The 20,362-nt window shown below is 42.6% G+C and overlaps 1 protein-coding gene across 1 annotated transcript; it reads left to right on the top strand.

The window, feature by feature from the left end:
• Positions 1–4,014: 4,014 nt before the first annotated feature.
• Positions 4,015–12,408, top strand: LOC311233096 (keratin, type I cytoskeletal 50 kDa-like). The gene is made up of 8 exons (XM_084319972.1): positions 4,015–4,465; positions 7,051–7,133; positions 7,466–7,622; positions 8,609–8,770; positions 9,750–9,875; positions 10,225–10,445; positions 11,523–11,533; positions 12,166–12,408. Exons 1-8 carry the CDS (start codon positions 4,118–4,120, stop codon positions 12,258–12,260), a joined length of 1,203 nt encoding a protein of 400 aa, XP_084176098.1. The 5' UTR covers positions 4,015–4,117; the 3' UTR covers positions 12,261–12,408.
• Positions 12,409–20,362: the final 7,954 nt, after the last annotated feature.

The following is a 20,362-nucleotide window of genomic DNA, read 5'->3' as shown; positions in this document are numbered from 1 at the left end:
CCACCGACACGAGACACGTTGCCAGAGTCACCCGTCATTGCTGGGGCACATGACATGCTGTCATCATTCATTGTTGTGTTGATTAGTGTTCTAAATAAAAAAAATCTAGTTATTTTGATCATGATTATAATTAAGATGAGGGAATGTCTTGGAAAATATTATCATGTCCATAAGCTCTGCGTTAAATACATATTCTCTGTACAGCCTTGACTAGTTAAGAATGGTCAACTATAACATCTCAAGACACTAGACTATAGGGTGACAGTCTGACAGTGTTTCTTAAAACAACAGCCAAAAGGGCCAGGAGATATGACACATCCAAGGTTCTTTTCGACTACAGTTCTTGTGTGAGACATAACAAAGCCCCTAAACCCATATTTTGTTTTCAATTTCTCACTAAGGCATTTTTGTTTACCTTTCTTGTCAGATCTGTTATTAATTTGTCATCTTATGTACGTCATGTCAAACTATGTATTTATTGTAAGTCTGACCAAAGCTCTTTGTCACTTTCTGGTCAGACGCGCCTCGAGTGTCTCTGATGATAAACTGATCATACTCTTTCTATGGCCATGGAAACGGATAATATTTTAATATTTTTGACTCATCTGAATTTCTACAGTTTACTGTCTTGACCGATTTAAAATATTCCACAACAATACAGTACTGAATTCTAATCTATTTAAAAATGTTAACATATAATATACTGTAGAATATCAGGCCTATAAATTACCTTATTGTGGTCAAGTCATTCATCTATGGATAGGGCCAAACTCCTCTTTCCAATGGCAGTGTTAAATCTGGATTTAGTCATTTCCTCACGTTTTTCCAATGCAATGCACAGAGAATTCACATTATTCATTTTTGAAAGAAAATAATTAAATTAACATCGGTAAACAAACAGTGCTGAAAATATACACATTGACTGCTGTTTTGATAGGGTTATGGTCTTTACTTTTGGCTACATTTGAAAAAGAAACGCAACATTAATGAATACAGTCTGTATTGATCGATTTATGACAAGAAAAGCAGGGGGACCCTAGGGCTTAACAGGTTAAAGCAAGTGAATGAAATAACCCATACAATAGAGGCCTTTCACAAAATGTTTAGAATGACTATTTTTATTTATTTTACCTTTTTATTTTACCAGGTAGTCACTTGAGATCAATGATCTCTCGAGTAAGACCTGGCCAAAATGGCGGCAAAACAAAAACAAACATACAAGTCACAACCACAGAAAAAGACATAAAAGGCAAAGTGGGGCAATGGGATACATTTTAGCTGCAGCAAACAAGATTGAATGGGATTGGGGGGAGATTGGAGGGTGGGGTAAAAAAGGTAGGGTAGAAAGAGGATGGAAGGTGAGGCTTTGCAGGAGGTCGCTGGGGAGAGAAGGTCAAGTTAATAAATATAAAATAAAATATAACGCCACATTATACAATGAAGCATCGATATTATCCCATCTCATTCTTTAAAATGCCCGTCATTTGAACTTTAAAATCAGATATGGTAGTGAGGGCCTGCAGTCCATTCCAGGCAGAGGGAGCAGAGAACATGAAGGCCCTTTTCTCAAACTCTGTGCGGTTCTGGTTACTGACTGAGGCATATAAATAGTCCTGTGATCATAGGCTGTAAGATGGGTTTGATGTGATGGTGAGGTATGAACCGAGGTAAAAAGGGAGTTGACCAATAATTGCTTTATAAATGAAGGTGTATCAATGAAGCAGTCTGGGCAGCCAAGGACGGCCAGTTAACTTTAGGGTACAGAGTGCAATGATGGGTAAGTGATCTATATCCGGTAATAAATCTTAATGCACCATGGTAAGCAGTGTCCAATATGTGTAGTGAGGTGGAACAGGCATTAATGTATAAAACATCACCGTAATAATAATAATAATAGATTCAGTTTGTACTGCACTTTTTATTCGCGAGATTCTCAGAGTGCTACAGGAGATATAGACAAAAAGTTAAATGAATAAAACAATTAAAATTAATAAAAACAATTAAAAAAAAACTAATCTAATACTGGTAAAAAAAAAGTGGCAGCAACTAGTTTCTTTTTTGCACAAAGATATCGAGTTACTATTTCCTTGATGTCTTCAAATGACAAGAGGCATCAGTCACATTTCTTAAATAGTTTTACTGATAAGAATCAGTGATAGAATGTGGTCCGTGTGCTACAGGAGATGAAGCTCTCGCACATCGGGTTTACGTTTAAGAAGAAATAAGCGCTCTTGCCGAGGGAAATTCTTTCGACATGATGCGTCTATCGGTCGATCTCATCTCCAGCCGACACCCTGCAGGCTTAGCAGATGAACTGACCCGGGGAGACGTGGAATGAATAGAGTACAACCTGTCAGGCGGCCTGTCATCTCTGAGAGATAACCGCTGAATGGGCTTAAAGACAACAATTAGTTTGTTATGACTGCGTTGAAGATGAGTAGTAATGATTTAACGTACAGTACGTGGTGTTCACTAACCATTTTTGTCAAGTGTTAACTCATTTCTTTAGATATTTTTAATTATTATTATTTTTTTTACTTTTCCTTGTATTTCTGACAAATTGTATATACCAACCATACATCTGGCACATAATGATAATATATATATATAATCTCTTCAGGTTAGTGTAACATGTTACGTTCATTTCATTTTCACTTCTGCTCTTCCTCATCTACACACCAAAGACTTCTCTGTATTGTAAAGACAAATATTGAATAATAGAAGTGTTCCATTTAGTGCTGGTAAAAATGATTATGAACAATGTGAACTGAATGTTCTCAGGAGACGTACATCACCATTTAATCTTACCGTTATAGTATTAGACCTTTTGTTGGTGTTGTGAACAACAATGTTTCAAATGGTAAAAACCCATCCAACTGGAAATTAACATTCTTTTCTACCACCTCTCCCTCTGTATGAAACACCTTCAACACTGACATACGATTACAACACAGCCATTACTTAAAAGAACACGCCAACATTTTGGGAAATTAGCTTACCGTCTTCTCCAGAGAGAGACGAGAAGATATACCAGTTTTCTCTCTGTGCATTCAGTAGAAAGCTATCTGGCTGCATGTTAGCCTAGCTTAGCACAATGAATGGAAGCGGACATGGCCGGTTAGCCTAGGCATTGTCCAACTAACACCTCTCCCGAAGGCTAACCGGCCATGTCCGCTTGCATTCATTGTGCTAAGCTAGGCTAACATGCATCCAGATAGCTTTCTACTCAATGCACAGAGAGGAAACTGGTATCTATCTTCTTGTCTCTCTCTGGAGAAGACAGTAAGCTAATTTCCCAAAATGTTGGCGTGTTCCTTTAAGAGTTATAATCTAGAAATGTTTAATTAATCAAGGTAATAAATTGGTAATAGAAAAATAGGTGAATGAAATGCAAGTAGAGCATGAAAGTGATACCCACAGAACTCCCGACGAGGATGGTGGCAAAGCAGGTGGTTGACATATATATATATATATATATATATATATATATATGGTAATGTTTATTGATGTAGTCATTTCTATTGAGATCAACCAACAAAATGTCAAATATAATTTGAAATAAGTATGCAACATCATACCAATAACCTGGGCTATTTCTAGAAGCACCTTATCCTTAACTGCCACCCACAACCAACTTAAAGTATCACTAAGGTGAAAGTATTCCTGGTAAGTGCCATTTCTGTCACTGGTGTGATTAATTAGTCTGAGTGGATATTTTACAAAATAGCTCCACTGTGTGTGTGTCTGTGCGATGGTGTGTGCGCGTGTGTGCACGTGCGTGAGTGTGCCTTATTTAGACCTATAATTACCACAGGCTGTGTGATGAGGAAAAGCTTCCAAACGGACCAACATTCTGTCCAACCCAATAAAATGTTGAAACACAGGTTTCACTTGCAGGGAGGAGTATGGGGGCAGGTTGTCAACAGCATTCCTCTGCCACCCACGACCAACACCCCATCACCCTCCACCCCTCCCACCTCTTTGGGTTGTGTGACCGCTATATAACCATGGCCACGCGGTTGTCCTCCTCACTGCAGATCAACCCTCCAGATCCCTCCAGAGATCCTCCAGAGTTCTTTCCTGAGTCCAGATCCAGCACACCAGATCCATCCACACCATGTCTCTCTACGGCCAGAGCACCAGATCCTACGGCCAGAGGACCCAGAGTGTCTATGGAGGAGCCGGCGGTCGTGGCACCCGAGTCTCCACCGCCCAGTCCAACTACGGAGCACCGTCCGGGGGCTTCAACCTGTCCGATGGCCTGGACCTCCACGTCGGGGCCAACGAGAAGGCTACCCTGATGAACCTGAACGACCGCCTGGCCTCCTACCTGGTGAAGGTGCGCTCCCTGGAGAAGGAGAATGACCGTCTGGACCTGCAGATCAAGGAGTGGTACCAGAAGAGGACTGTCGTCTGCCATGACTACACAGGCTACTTCGCCACCATCGAGGACCTGCAGGACAAGGTACGTGGAGAGAGAGAGGGCGACCGGCAGTCAATAGAGTCTCTCACTTGCTTCTGGTCTTTTTTTTTTTTTTTTTTTTTTTTCTCCCTCCTTTTTCCTCTGATTTTCTCCCATCCCAATGTTAGTCGTTATGCCAATTCCCAATCCCCTTCCTGGTCGCTGCGCACTTACCCCCCACAGTCGGTCTGGGAGAGTGGAGGCTATCACGTGCTTCCTCCGACACACGTCTAGCCAATCAACCGCTTCTTTTCACCTGGCAGCGCGGACTCTCACTGAGAGGGCGTAGCGTGTGGAAGGATCACACTATCCCACTTAGATCCTATCCGCGCTTAGCAGGCGCCCCGACCGAACTGTAGGAGTCGCTGTTTACAACAACCCGGACCCACCCCGCCAGCTTCTCCCACCCTCTAATACTGCCAATTGTATTAGTGTGAACGGCCAGCCAAGCTGGTGACAACCCCGGAGCTGTCTCCGGGGTTGGTGACTAACGTAATCTCCGCTACGCCACCTGACCGCCTGCTTCTGGTCTTTTTGTATTCATTGTGTGTGTGCCTGGGAGATTAATGTCAGTTGAAACAAATATAATAACTCCATCATTGCCATATCCGTGTGCACACAGGGCATGGGGGAAACATCATGGTGGTTTGACCAGTTTCTTACTATAGTGTGTGGTGGGGATGCTGGGACATTTAGCCTAAGCATTCTTAGACGGCCCATGTTCGCTTTTGTAGTTTGCAGCACACTGTATACTTAAGTGAAAGTATGGGTAACGTCTCAAAATCGGACTCAAGTAAAAGTCAAAGTATCTGGCTAAAAACACACTTGAGTAAAAGTCAAAGTACTAAAAAGTAAAAGTAATTTTTTTTAAAGGGATAGACCAGGGGTCTCAAACTCATTCCATTGTGGGCCAAGTTTTCATTTTAACTATACATTGCACCAGGTAAGTTAGTTGAAGAGGTGAGCCAATTAGTGAAATCATCAGCTGGTGTTTAGGCAAGGCTGGAATGAAACCAAGCAGACACTCTGCCCACAATGGAATGTGTTCTGCGATAGACAATGCTGAAATGAAAGAACAGAGGACACTTTTTTTGCATTAAAATTATTTAATGCACTTCTCCATTGAAGGTAAACTAACATGGACGGCATTCACATCACAGCATGAATAATATCACAATATTAAAAACAATGGTGTATCCTGAATAATATCACTATTAACCACAGCATACTGGATTATCCTGAATAATATCACAATATTAACACATTGGGTGCCACGCCCCTTTGCCCAGATAACCCCTTGAGTGCCAGCGCTTTAGTCAATGGGAGGTCGGGGATATTTGCGACCGCTTAAACTATATCTTAAATTATGGGTCTAAAACACCCCTCGCTTATCAATGACTTGCTTGCAGTAAACATGTATGAAACGGATTGTATCTTCATTGGTACATTTTCGTTTTATACCGTTTTGAATAGGAGTATAGTTTCGGAGAGTTCTAGTAATTTCAGAGAAATTCCGCGATTATAGCCCTTTAGTGGAATACACAAAACACGTTGTCATTTTTCGGCTGATTTTTTTATAGTTTTCAAATAAACGCTAGATTATCGATAGTGTACTTATGCATGCTAGAGAAGCGGGCTGAAAAATCTATTATCCATGCCGTGCTCAGCGCCAACGTTACGCACGCACACACACACAGACACGTTGTGGTTGCTGTGAAAAAAACATCTGATTACCCCAAAACTGGTAACATAGAGTCCTTACCTCAGATCAGATGTTCTGCAAAAAGATTAATCCAATTCCTGATCGCCATTCCAAATATCGATCGCGTTTATTGATCCAACGTTATACTCCGAAACAGATAATCGACGCTTCTTCCAGTCCCCTCAGTCAATGCAATAGTATCCAGATGCATGCCCCAGAAGTAAAACGTGGCTGACTGTCTATTCTTCTGATAGCAGGTGTTTAATCAAAGATCCCCGCTTTCTAGGACCAATCAGCATGGGTATGGGTGGGTTCATTTTCCATTGATGGGGATTTGATTGGCTGTTTACCTGCGGTCGCAGGATTAATAACGTTAACGTTAGTCCGGCCAGATAAACAATTCAAATATACTAATTAAAATGGTTGGACCTGTGAGATTTGTACTTTGTAGGTCTGAATTTTAAATGTAAGGAGTAAAAAGTAAGTTTCTTTTCTCTGAAATGTAATGGAGTAAAAGTACAAAGTATACAAACCTAATAATACTAGAGTAAAGTAAAATCCCCCAAAACAGTACTTAAATATTGTAACGAAGTACAATTACTCAAGTACTTTACACCCCTGGTCAGTAGCTACCTAGCTATACTAGATTTCTCATTCACAGCCTGTGACCCATACCTTCCAGATCATATTTTTATTACTATCATACCAGGTCTATGTCCAGGTTGCATTCCAACCGTGTGTCACTCACAAGCAGCTGATAATATCCAGTCCTACACTGAACATTCCAGTAGGAACATACCAGTAATATACCATGATGTAGGTGAAAACACACCTCACAGTTATATTTTCTCAACTTGTTTTTTTCCTGTTCTTTTCTTCACTCTAGATCCGTTTGGCCTCCAGAAAAAATGCCAAGATTGATCTGGACATCGATAATGCCAAACTGGCTGCTGATGACTTCAAGATGAAGTGAGTTATGCTGGTGTATACTGTGTGTGAGCGTGATTGTGTGTCTGTGTGTTTGGCCATGCTGTGGCCTGTCTGGCATACAGCCAGTGTCTCCATTGTTTCCATCTCTCACAACCTGGCCAGACCTGGTCAAAGTTAGTAGCATGAACTTTGAAAGGTTGCCATGCAACTGGAGAGTTATCAAGAAGTACAATGGAGACACAGACCCAACCAGACCATCATACTATATCATGGCTAGCCCCAGCCGGGCTGAATATTGGGAGACAAAACATGTATGTTACTTACCTTCACCCATCCCACCACTCACCCCACCCTGTGCTCAACCCCTCCAGGTATGAGAACGAGCTGGCCATGAGGATGGCCGTGGAGGCAGACATCACTGGACTGAGGAGGGTCCTGGATGAGCTGAATTTCACCAGGATGGATCTGGAGAACCAGTATGAAGGTCTGAAGAACGAGCTCATCATGCTCAAGCGGAACCATGAGGAGGTATGGAGAGATCATTAAAAACCTTCCTCACTTAACTGACAGAACCATGAGGAGGTAGAGTATGGAGAGATCATTAAAAACCTTCCTCACTTAACTGACGGAACCATGAGGAGGTAGAGTATGGAGAGATCATAGCGGTACTGCGAGTTAAACTCACTCTCCCTTAAAGGAAAACGCCAACATTTTGGGAAATTCGCTTATTTGCCATCTACCCTGGAGTTAGACAAGAAGATACATACCTTTTTTCTTCTCTGTGCATGCAGTAGGAGTAGGAAGACGCTCACTGTTAGCCTAGCTTAGCGTCAGTCACTGGAAGTAGGTTCCTCCATTAGCCTAGTTCCCAACGTCTTCCTACTCCTACTGCATGCAGCACAGAGAAGAAAAAGGTATGTATCTTCTTCTCTAACTCCAGGGTAGATTGCAAATAAGCTAATTTCCCAAAATGTTGGAGTTTTCCTTTAAAAGACACATAGACATGTTACCAAGAAGTGAATTCACCTCTTGGTATAGCGGTCTGTGATGTCGCCCGGCAAACCCGGGCTCGAAACTCCCTCGGGGCATCGAAGTTTTACACAACGCAAAAGGGTGACATCAGCTCCGTTACACACATACACACGCACAGGCACATGCACGCACACACACACACACACACACACACACACACACACACACATGTGCAGTTCACAGAGGGGAGAACCAGTAGAGCATGCACAATTCATGTGGATGATTAGATGTTCTAAATTACAACGGTGGATTTTGAGCCACATTTTGTTCTACCCCTTAATCGTAATCATTCATACAACTGTGATGGAACCTGTTGTACGGAGGTCACGTCACTGTATTTTGATCATTTATTACAATCATAGACATAGAGTGATGCATACATTATTCTATTTCTATGATTACAATATATTTATGCCAGATTACAGTGAGTATTATTCGCTACTGGCTAACGAGGGTCATATTTTGACCTTTGACCCTTGTAGGAGATGACCCTGATGAGGACTCAGATGGGCGGGCAGGTCAACGTGGAGGTGGACGCCTCCCCCTCCCCCGACCTGAACCTGGCCATGACCGAGATCAGAGAGCATTACGAAAGTTTGATCGCCAAGAACCGCAAGGAGTTGGAGACGTGGTACCAGAACAAGGTGAGACGACTGACTTACAGTACTATATACAGTACTATATACAGTACTACATGACCTTCAGTACTATATACAGTACTACATGACCTACAGTACTATATACAGTACTATATACAGTACCACATGACCTTCAGTACTATATACAGTACTATATGACCCACAGTACTATATCTATATGAATATCTATATGAACTACAGTACTATATATGTCCGTCTGCAACACTACTATCACCAACATCTAAGAAGGGAGATCCCCCCTTGAATGGCCCTTCTAAGGTTTCTCTCCTCCACACTGCCTGTGGAGCTTTTTTCCCTATTGTTAGGTTTTAGTGAGTTTTTCCTTACCTTCGCGTAGGGTATGTCTGGGAGTGCTTGCATTCTTTCATTTATTTGCATTCATCTAAAAATGTTTGGACCTTATGGTGTTCTTGTTCTGTTCTTGACTTATTGTTATGTTTTCTTCTTGACTTGTTTAAAGAAGATCTGTACGGCCCATGGGGACATTAACGTGTGTTGTCGGGCCCTATAAATAAATTTGATTTGATTTGATATGACCTACAGTACTATATACAGTACCACATGACCTACAGTACTATATCTATATGACCTACAGTACTATTGACCTACAGTTCTATATGACCTAGTGTTATGAGATTGAGAAACGTGCTGACATCCTTTAGATACATTCTTTTGATGATTTCACGTGTGAGACAGAATTTTGAGAACATGAACATTCTAATGAGGATGTTAGTAGTTACAATGACCTCTGCTCTGGTCATACAGCTATAATAGACCCAAATCTACACATACTGTACTAAAGTATGAAATGAACCAGTAAAAAAAGGTGACAAATTTTAATTAGAGTAGATGCTTACACCAATTAGATTACACATTTTAGTCCTGCATGTCAGTAATCTATGATGAGATTATAGAGCTCCTGGATTAGCATGCTGCTAACTAACCATGTTTCTCAACTGCCTAGATCGCCGCAGTGGAGCAGGACGTGACGACACACACGGAGGTTCTGTCGACAAGCCGTAGCGAAATAAAGGAGCTCAAGAGCACCCTCCTGAGTCTTCAGATTGAACTGCAGTCCCACTTGAGCATGGTGCGTGAATGTACACGTTCGTTATGCAAACACACACACACGATTAGGCACATTCATAGGTTTATATTGACCTCTAACCTACAGTAGTTCACCAATACATGCCAAACCTTAACTCATCCCTAATCGTAACCCTTACCAAAACCTCACCAGACCTTAACCGCTAAGCCCAAAATTACATTAGCTTTCCCCCAACTGTCCCCCTATGCACACACACACACACACACACTGCAAAAACATCCCAGTATACTCTCCGTCCGTCACACGCCTTAACCATCTTAATCAAAGACAAGCCCACTCTGCCCAGCCAGCCCCCAACTCACCACCTCATCTCCCCACCCGACCCAAACAGAAATGCTCGCTGGAGGGCACCGTGGCCGAGACCCAGTCCCGCTACGCCGCCCAGCTGGCCGGCCTCCAGAGCACGGTGACGGCCCTGGAGCTGCAGCTGGCCCAGATCCACGGCAACATCGCCAACAACAAGCAGGAGTACGACGTGCTGCTGGACCTCAAGACCCGGCTGGAGCTGGAGATCGCAGAGTACAGGAGGCTGCTGGACGGGGAGGACGACAGGTGAGAGGGAGGGAGGGAGGGAGGGGGAGAGGGGGAGAGGGGGAGAGAGGGAGAGAGGGAGGGAGAAGGGTAGAGAGAAGCCAGTAGAGACAGATGCAACAGGTGGAGAAGTAGTCGGATGTGGTAATGAGAGAGGGTAGAGGGAGAGAGAGAGAGGGGGATGAAGACAAAGAGAGAAGGTAGAGGGAGAGAGAGAGAGGGTAGAGGGAGGAAGACTGGGAGAGAGGGTAGAAGGAGAGAGAGACAGAGAGGGTAGAGGGAGAAAGAGAGAAAGAGAGAGAGAGAGGGGGGGGGCACAGTAGTATGTAAGAAATACCCCAGAAGGAGGGATGAGGAAGCAGAAAGAAGGGGAAAGAGAGTGGTGGGGAGGATTGGAGGAATCATTGGGGGGCGTTGTTGAGCAGAGCAGAGAAATTGTTCCTTCAACGTTGGATCTTAAGTTTCAAGTTTCTTTAATAGTTGTCATACAGAAGTACAGAATACTTTCATACAAAATGCTTCTTACTGTTACGCTCCAGAGACTGTGCTAGACAAGATAGTATCAAATAACATAGTATAGCATGTAATTTAGAAGAAGAAAATGAGGTCACAGTGTTCGGTATAGACATATGTACAATGTTCTGAGTTACCATATAATATACAATACTATGCAGTGTACTAATGTACAGTACTATATAGTGCAAAGCAGAAATGGGATGAGGTACAATTTAGGTACAATTTACAGTAAGGTGTACGAGTTGTAGTGCAATCCTTCATCAATAAATATAAAGTGTGGGGAGTGGGTGCTACAGTGTGTTTGTTTAAAGTGGGTGTGTGCTATAAAGTGTGTGGAGTGGGTGCTACAGTGTGTTTGTTTAAATTGAGTGTGTGCGTGTGGATGTGTGTGCTATGTGCGTTTGGTGGTTGTTGTTGTGTAGTGTTCATTGTTCGTTTAGCAGCCTGATGGCCTGGGGATAGAAGCTTCTTCTGAGTCTTTCTCAGAAGGGACAGTGTTGGGACAGTGTTGTATGTTTGGCTGCAATTCATTACTTCATGACTCACCTTGTGTTTCCTCCATTTTCTCTCTCCTATCAACAGCACAACGCAAGGTAAGCCATGTTTCATCAATCAATACATCTACAAAGAATGCTCCAATAACCTTTTCACTACCACACTACAGAAGGTTAACCTTTCACTACCACACTACAGACGGTTAACCTTTTCACTACCACACTACAGACGGTTAACCTTTCACTACCACACTACAGAAGGTTAACCTTTCACTACCACACTACAGAAGGTTAACCTTTCACTACCACACTACAGACGGTTAACCTTTCACTACCACACTACAGAAGGTTAACCTTTCACTACCACACTACAGACGGTTAACCTTTCACTACCACACTACAGACGGTTAACCTTTCACTACCACACTACAGACGGTTAACCTTTCACTACCACACTACAGACGGTTAACCTTTCACTACCACACTACAGACGGTTAACCTTTCACTACCACACTACAGACGGTTAACCTTTCACTACCACACTAGTGAAAGGGTTAACCTTCTGTTGTGTGGTATTGAAAGGGTTAACATGACACAGGGATGTTACACCAGTCATCAGTCATATCTGAACATTACGGCGTATGTTTAAAAAAAAAATCCAAAGCGCCATAATGGTACCCCTAACCTCTTATGTGTGATTCTCACGGTGTGTGTTTTCCTCTCCGTTGCAGTGGTCACCAAGACCATCACCGTGGTGCAGACGGTGGTGAATGGCATGGTGGTTGAAAGTACTCGGACTGTGGATGTGGATGAGATTGAGTCATAATGTGCCAGCAGCAGCAGCATCAGCATCATCAATCATCAATAATAAATAAAGATTATACTATGCCAAAGACTGTTGATGTGGTGGTTGATGAGATTGAGTCATGATTTGACAGCAGCAGTGTCAATAAAGATCATGCAGTGCAATTAAACGTTTGTGGTGTAACTTCTTAAAAAGCGATATTTATTATACTATATTATGGGCCTATGGTAACTCACTTGATACAGTAACTTATTCTATTCATTTTCAATATGATTCTCTTTTGTGAATATGAGAATATCAGGGCAGGTTCACTCATTCACTCACACACCTACGGCAGACAGTGACGATTCTAGGACATTTTAAACAAGGGGGCACGGGAGGAAAGAGCTAGTATAGGGGGCAAAAAAATAAAGAGAACTGAAGTAAAAAGATATTTTTTTACATGAAATATATATATTTTTTTTTTTATATGGCTAAGTATGACCGGTAAGTATAAAGTAAGTTGGGTTGATCTAGACAGGTACCCTAAGTGTAGCAGGTAAGGTCATAGCTGTCAACATTGGGATTTTAAAATAAGGGAGATTTCCCAGCGAGGGAGGGTGGGGTGGATTTTTTTTTGTCAAATCAGTTGTGCAATAGTCACTTTTGGTGAGTTGTTTCTATACAATTCACTTATATGATATTTAGCCTAGGTATGACACAGGACTACAAAAGCATTTAGTATAGAAATGTGTCTGGCGTAGCGGAGATTGTGCTCGTCACCAATGCAAGAGGCTGCGGTCTCGACTCCCGGAGAGTCAGCATTGCCTTGGCTCGGGCTGATCGCTATACTAACTCGTTTGGCTGAGTTAGGGGGAGGGAAGCCGTGGGTGGGTCCTGGGCGTTGTGGACAGCGACCCCTACAGTTCGGTCGGGGCGCCTGCTGAGCGAAGGTAGGATCTGGTGAGAGGTAGTGCGGCCTCCCACACGTTACACTCTCCCAGTGAGAATCTGCGCGGCCAGGCTGGCTGCCGGCTGGCTGCACATGCGTCGGAGGAAAGCATGTGACAGTCTCCGGCCTCTCGGACCAACAGTAGGGGAAAGTGCGCAACAACCAGGAAGGGGGTTGGGAATTGGCATAACGACTAACAGTGGGATGGGAGAAAAAATCGGAAAAAGGAGGGGGAAAAAGATAACCAAAAAATAAAATCTAAAAAAAATTGTCAACAGACTAAAGCAGGGAACTACAATATTTTGCATACAAATTATGCTGAGCAGAATGTAATATAACTGTCTATTATTTTTCAGCATTGCATTGCACGTGTCCAGAGTTAATTATATTGATTTGTTAAATTGTTTACACTGCTATTTTATTTTTACTTCTCCACTGTACTATACTTATGTCACCTGTACCATGTCTTATACTACCTGTACCCCCCCCCCCATGCTGCTATGATGCCTGCATTTCCCCCAAGGGGATCAATAAAGGAATATCTTATCTTATTCATCATAGCTTAAAATGACAAGAGCAGCTACAGTAGCTAAGTTAATAATATGCTCAAGTCACCAACAGTGTTTATGAGCTTTTGAAAAGCAAAGTGCATATGTTTCACAAAATGAAGCAATGAGACACTAGACGATTGCATGTTAGCTGCATTGCCAGCAGCCTGGGTAACCTGTCTCCCCTAGTCAAGCCCTTTGTTAAAAACCTGGGAGTGCTCTTTGACCCCGAGTTGTCCTTCAATAGGCAGGTAAACTCGGTGGTGAAGGGGTGTTTTTTCCAGCTCCGGTCCATAGCCAGGATCAAGGCCATTCTCTCCCCCTCAGACCTGGAAAGAGTAATTCACGCCTTCATAGATATCTTCACGCTTAGACTACTGTAACTCCCTGTACCTGGGGCTTAATAAATCCACCATAGCCCATCTACAACTGCCCCAAAACGCTGCCGCTAGACTGCTCACAGGTACCCGGAAGAGAGCTCACATCACCCCTGTACTTGCCTCCCTCCACTGGCTCCCGGTGCGCTTTAGAATAGACTTCAAGGTCCTCTTATTGGTCTACAAAGCCCTCAATGGTAAGGCCCCTGCTTACCTAGCAGACCTCCTCACCCCCTATACCAACGTCGGGCCCTCAGATCGTCTGACACGGGTCTCTTAACCACCCATAGGTCTAATTTCAAGTCTAGGGAGGGGGGTGCTTTTGCGGTCGCAGCCCTTGACCTCTGGAACAGCATCCCCATGTCCATTAAATCTGCCCTCTCCATCGAGTCTTTTAAATCGAAACTCAAAACCCACCTATATCGCCTGGCCTTCCCTGACTCACTTTGACTCTTGCCTCAGCTCGGAACTAGGCAAAATCTGCATATGGCTCGCCGACAACAAACTATCATTACACATGGGCAAAACAGAGTCCATTCTCTTCGGTTCAAAAAACAAACTCAGCAAGACCGACGGCTTCTCGGTTACAGTGGGTGACAATATTATCACAAGGAAAGATGAAATTACCTACCTGGGTTCCATCCTAGAGGCTAATCTTTCCTGTGACAAAATGGCATCCAATGTAATAAAAAAAGTCAACCAACGAACGCGATTCTTGTACCGGATCTCCTCTCTGGTAAACAAGAATACCCTGAAGACTCTAGCAGGAGCACTCATTCAAGGGTACTACGACTATGCTTGCACCTCATGGTACCAAAGCACCTCAAAGGCACTAAAAAACAAATTACAAACATCTCAAAACAAGCTAGTCAGACTACTACTTGACCTGACTCCTAGAACCCACCTCACCCCTGCCCACTTTGACAACCTAGGATGGCTTAGAGTAGACGACAGAGTACAGCAACTTGCAATGGGCCTGGTCTACAAGATACACTACGCGACCAAGGTACCCATGTACATGTCAAAATACTTCCCAAAGGTCAGTGAATACCACGATCACAACACCAGAGGGAGCTCCACAAATCATGTAAAACCCAGATTCGGCTCAAACAAGGGACTAAACACGTTTCGCAATTATGCCACATCAATGTGGAACGCCCTACCTAAAGCTGTAAAGGAATGTGAATCACTACCCACCTTCAAAAACACTCTCAAAAAACACCTACGTGAGACTGCAATTCGAAACTGGCCCCTACAAATGTCCTAACCTAGTTGTACAGTAAATGACCAAGTAAGGCTTTGTCAATATTCCAATGTACAGTGTAAAATGTGTGTGTGTCCCCTTCCCAACCCCCCCACCTCCAATGTACAGCCCTCACCCAACCCACCCAACCCCACCCCACCCAACCAACCTCCTCCAATGTACAGTTTCTATGCCAAATGTATATACACTCCTTTTCTGGACACTTTTGTATCACAAACAGTACTGTATTTGCAAATCTGATATGTCATAAATGTATAGATGTAGCAGTACTGTCTATCTGTATGTCATGTATGTCATATATGTTATGATGAATTGAAAATGGGGGACCCTGATGTAAACAAGACGAAAGTCTTTCTCTGGTCTGCATCCCCTTAACAATTGTATGTATTGAGCTGTACTGTACTGTACCCATTCTGCAATCTGTTAATAAACTTTTCAATCAATCAATCAATCAATGCCTTGCTTGTTGACGTGTTGTTCTGTTTTCCTTTGTCTATCTGTTGGTTGTTTTTTCTGTTTATTCTATACTTTTCTTTGTTCTTAGCTATGTGAAGCACTTTGGTTGACAAGCGTCATGTCTAAATGTGCTATATAAATAAATTTTATTGATTGAGTGTGAAAAACATGGAGTGTCCCTGTCCTTTACAGTTAGCTAGCTAGGATAACTGAAAATAACGTGAGACCTAGCTAGATAGTGTGGTAAATTCCCAAACATAGACTCATGATTAACTAATGTGTAGAAATACTTGGCTCTCAAAACAATAATTCATAGATTGTGTGTGTGTTTACATAGACTGATTGCCATTGTCACCCCAGGAGGGCATTTGCATATAGTGGCAGCTGGGGTAATACTTGCTTCCCTTTAGGGGGTGGGTAAGACAAAGGGCAGGAAATTCTAGAGAAACATGTCTCCTTTTAGGAGACATCAAAGAGCCAACTGGTCTGCCAAAGACAATGATTAGGTCACATATTGATGGCTACATGTGACCATCAAAGGTCTGATCACACACACACTCACACACACACATTTTCAAATACACACACACACATAGACACACACACACATAGTCACTCACATACACACACATAGACACACCCACACTCACACACTCACACACACATAGTCACACACACACACACACACATAGTCACACACACAGACACACCCACACTCACACACTCACACACACATAGTCACACACACACACACACACTCACACACACATTTTCAAATACACATACACACACACACACAGAGAAGATCACTATTGAAATCCAAACAAGCTAACTATTTCCTGGTATATTGTACTTATAATCTTGAATTAAGTCATTGAAGTAAGTTAAAATATAATTAGGTTTGGTCATACTTAAATGTCTACAATTAGTTAATGTGCCTGTTCTGTTTTCATTTAGGTTCAATATGATTAATTGATTGTTCTATATGGTATTGATTTGTATTCTATTAAGCTTGTTCTATATGGTATTGATTAATATTCTATTCTAAAAGAATGACTAAAGTCAACAGACTTAGTGATAAAGAAATATATCTGTGTTTAGGTAATCAATATATCTTGAGGTTCATCAAAGTATTAACAAGTCAAGTAATGTGTTTAAGTAAAAAATATAGGGAAAATATTCTCTGGGTAAATGTGAAGAGGGTTTGGCCTATAAGCCAAACCCCTATTTTTCAAATACAAGCTTAGCAGGCTTGTGATTGGAGCAAATAATGTGATGATGTCATCAAATCCGAGACACTGGGCCTTTGGCTATAAGATGGGGGTGATGGGGGGAAAGAAGGACTCTGAAACAACCAACCCAACAGGACAGACCTCTCCACCATCCACACCCAAGGCGAGCAGGTCAGCAGGCAACGAGGACAAAGGACTTTTTGGAGGGAAAACAGACTGCTTTGTTTTGTCAGCCAGACAAACAAAGACCATCAACAACTTATCAACTATCATTCTTTATACTGTAATATTAGTCTGGTTGTTATCACTTACGGCATAGTGTTTGTGATTACAACTATAGCATTTTCTTATTGTAATTTGTATACACTCTTAAACTTTGATTAAACAACTGTTATACTATTTTCCTCCTAATTCCTTCTGCCCTTCTGCCTGCACCGCTCAGTTTGAACAGAAGTGATTCCCAGAGCTTTAAGGTATTGAATCACAACGCAGAGTACCAGCAACAGGTTCTGATCAGAGCAGAACCGAAACAGCTTGGGAATCCACTTCAATAGCTAATGTTAGCTGGAGAGTTTTAACTATCTCACCCATTAATTAAGGCTATACCATTACTAAACAGTGGCTTTTATGCTCTACTTACCACTGTATTTCTTTATTTTATCCTCATCTTTTTTCTGCTCCAGATGGATAAATCCTCTTCATTTTGAAGAGGATAGCAACCTATCTCTTTGATGTCCGGCTCTGAGTTTTTTTTTTTTTTTTTTATCCGCTTTTTCTCCCATTTTCTATATTTTCTCCCATCCCAATTTCGTATCATCCAATTCAACCCTCCCCTGTCACGAACGCTGTTTCTTGCCTCCCACAAGCCGGCTGCAATGTGGACTAAGTCATACATAGCACAAGTCCCCTCTGGTACTTGAGGTAACTTTTCACCTGCGCAGCTCGATCTCTCAGTGGCGAGGAGTAACGCGTGGGAGGCTCACGCTGCCCCCGACACTTCCTGATTCTACTGCGCAGGCGCACCAACCGACCTGTAGGAGTCGCTGTCCACAACGCCCGATCCCCACCCTTCAGTTTCCCTCCCCGTAATACGGCCAATGTGTATTACTGTGGACGACCAGCTAAACTGAAAGCAAATGTGGAGCGCTGGGCTCGAACAGGCGAGCCCAGCGTCTCCAGATTTCATGGCGAGCGCCTTGCCCACTACGCCACGTAGCCGCCCCGGCTCTGAGCTTTTTTGATTGATTGATTGAAAACTTTATTAACAGATTGCAGAATGAGTACAATACAGTACAGCTCAATACACACAATTGTTAAGGGGATGCAGACCAGAGAAAGACTTTCGTCTTGTTTACATCAGGGTCCCCCATTTTCAATTCATAATGACATACACGACAACATAGATATATATCATGACATTTATGACATACATGACATATACAGTACTGTTACATTTGTGACATACACGATATGCAAATATATAGTACTGTTAAACAGAGATCCTAACAGAAAATATATACATATGAGGGGGAGGAAACTGTACATTATTTCTGAGGGGTTTGGTGGGTGGGGGGGGGGGGGGGTTTAGACATTTACGGGGGCCAGGTGCTCTTTGTCTTTCTTTGAGAGCGGTTTTGAAGGTGGGATTACATTTTTGTTTACGGCTGTGGGTAGGGCGTTCCACATTGATGTGGCATAATTTGCGAAACGTGTTTAGTCCCTTGTTTGAGCCAAATCTGGGTTGAACATGAAAGCAGTGAGGTAAGTTTGTCTTCTTGAAGTTGTTCTGAATCTGCAGTGCACCCGGCTTCTCAGTCTGTCGTCGTTGCACTTCCAAATTGCAATCAGCGCTCGAGTTGTCAAGGGTTGCTTCTTGAAGCAGTCAAAATGAGCTCCTTGGCTACACCTACAATGGTTGTCAATCATTTCGACATCAGCTGTGACCGGTTCAGAAGAACCCACATTGAACTTGAGAGGTTATGTATCCTTTATTCCTTCCGCGCCGGCAAATTATAGTCCCCTGTGTAACTACTGTAACCAGAGTGCTACGGACTGGTTTAAATTTGCATCAGCTTGCGCCAATATGGGCAGGGGCACAATGGGGGCACATACATTTAGTAATTTAGGGCAGGGGCACAAACATTTAGTAATTTAGGGCAGGGGCACAATGGGGGCACAGACATTTAGTCATTTAGGGCAGGGGCACAATGGGGGCACAGACATTTAGTCATTTAGGGCAGGGGCACAATGGGGGCACATACATTTAGTAATTTAGCTGACCAACACGTCGACCCATACAATGTCTAAACCATGCCTGTTCTATAGTTCATTACTGGGTTAAGTACTTCTATTCTATTCACATAATGCTTACTACATGTCCGCCCACCATAAACACGCAAACTGTCTAACGCCTGTCCCCATCCCTGTGTCCCTGTCTCTCTGTGAGTGGATGTCTCGTGGAGTCGTGGTGATGACCAAGGGGGTTGGTTCCCCCGTGGTGATGGCCAAGATGATGCGATCCTCTCTACAGTACGTCGCCCCCATACTTCAAATGGAGTTGAATGGAATACATACTCGTCATGTGCAAACGGAATATGACTCTGATATTTTGAGCTCCGAGCCTTCCTTGACATTTAGCCTTTGTCCTATTTTCATACTAGCGCTCGTTTCCCTATATGCTTTCTCTTTTGTTGTTGTTGTTGTTCTTATAAGAAAGTCTTATAAGCTTGAGCCAGCTCGTAAGTCTTATAAGCTTGAGCCAGCTCTATTCTATTTAAATCTTTCAAACATTTTCTTATGTACTCCAGTTGCTATTGCATGTACATATGTGTTTTATTACACATATACTGTATGTATATACAGTATGTATATACTGTATGGACTTCTGGACTTGAACCTTGTGTTGCACTGTATCCATGTCCCCAACCACCGCACTTTCACAGTCTTATTGTTGTCTCACTGTTCTGTCCTGTCTTGCACTTTACTTAAAATTATTTATTTACTGTTGTATTGTTCTTAATTGTGAAAAAAGTATGCACTGTAATGTCAAAACACGTTCCATGTTGTACCTGTATGAAATGGCGAATAAAGTAATCTGAATCTGTACATACATACCAACTTTTTTGCCTGTTTTATTCTCCACCCATCGATCATCCATAGCAACATATCATCACCGACATCCAAGAAGGGGGATCCCCCCTTGAATGGCCCTTCTAAGGTTTCTCTCCTCCACATTGCCTGTGGTGCTTTTTTCCTATTGCTAGGTTTTTTGTGAGTTTTTCCTTACCTTCACTGGGGTTTGATTGATTGATTGAA

This window comes from Notolepis coatsorum (assembly GCF_963971535.1).
Source record: "Notolepis coatsorum genome assembly, chromosome: 8".
Taxonomy (NCBI): domain Eukaryota; kingdom Metazoa; phylum Chordata; class Actinopteri; order Aulopiformes; family Paralepididae; genus Notolepis; species Notolepis coatsorum.
This window is presented reverse-complemented; position numbering and strand designations above follow the sequence as displayed.

Coding starts and splice junctions, on each gene's coding strand:
- LOC311233096 (XM_084319972.1), top strand. CDS start 4,118: ATGTCTCTCTACGGCCAGAGCACCAGATCCTACGGCCAGAGGACCCAG. Junction 4,466..7,050: donor TCGAGGACCTGCAGGACAAG/GTACGTGGAGAG, acceptor TCTTCACTCTAG/ATCCGTTTGGCCTCCAGAAA. Junction 9,876..10,224: donor TGCAGTCCCACTTGAGCATG/GTGCGTGAATGT, acceptor CGACCCAAACAG/AAATGCTCGCTGGAGGGCAC.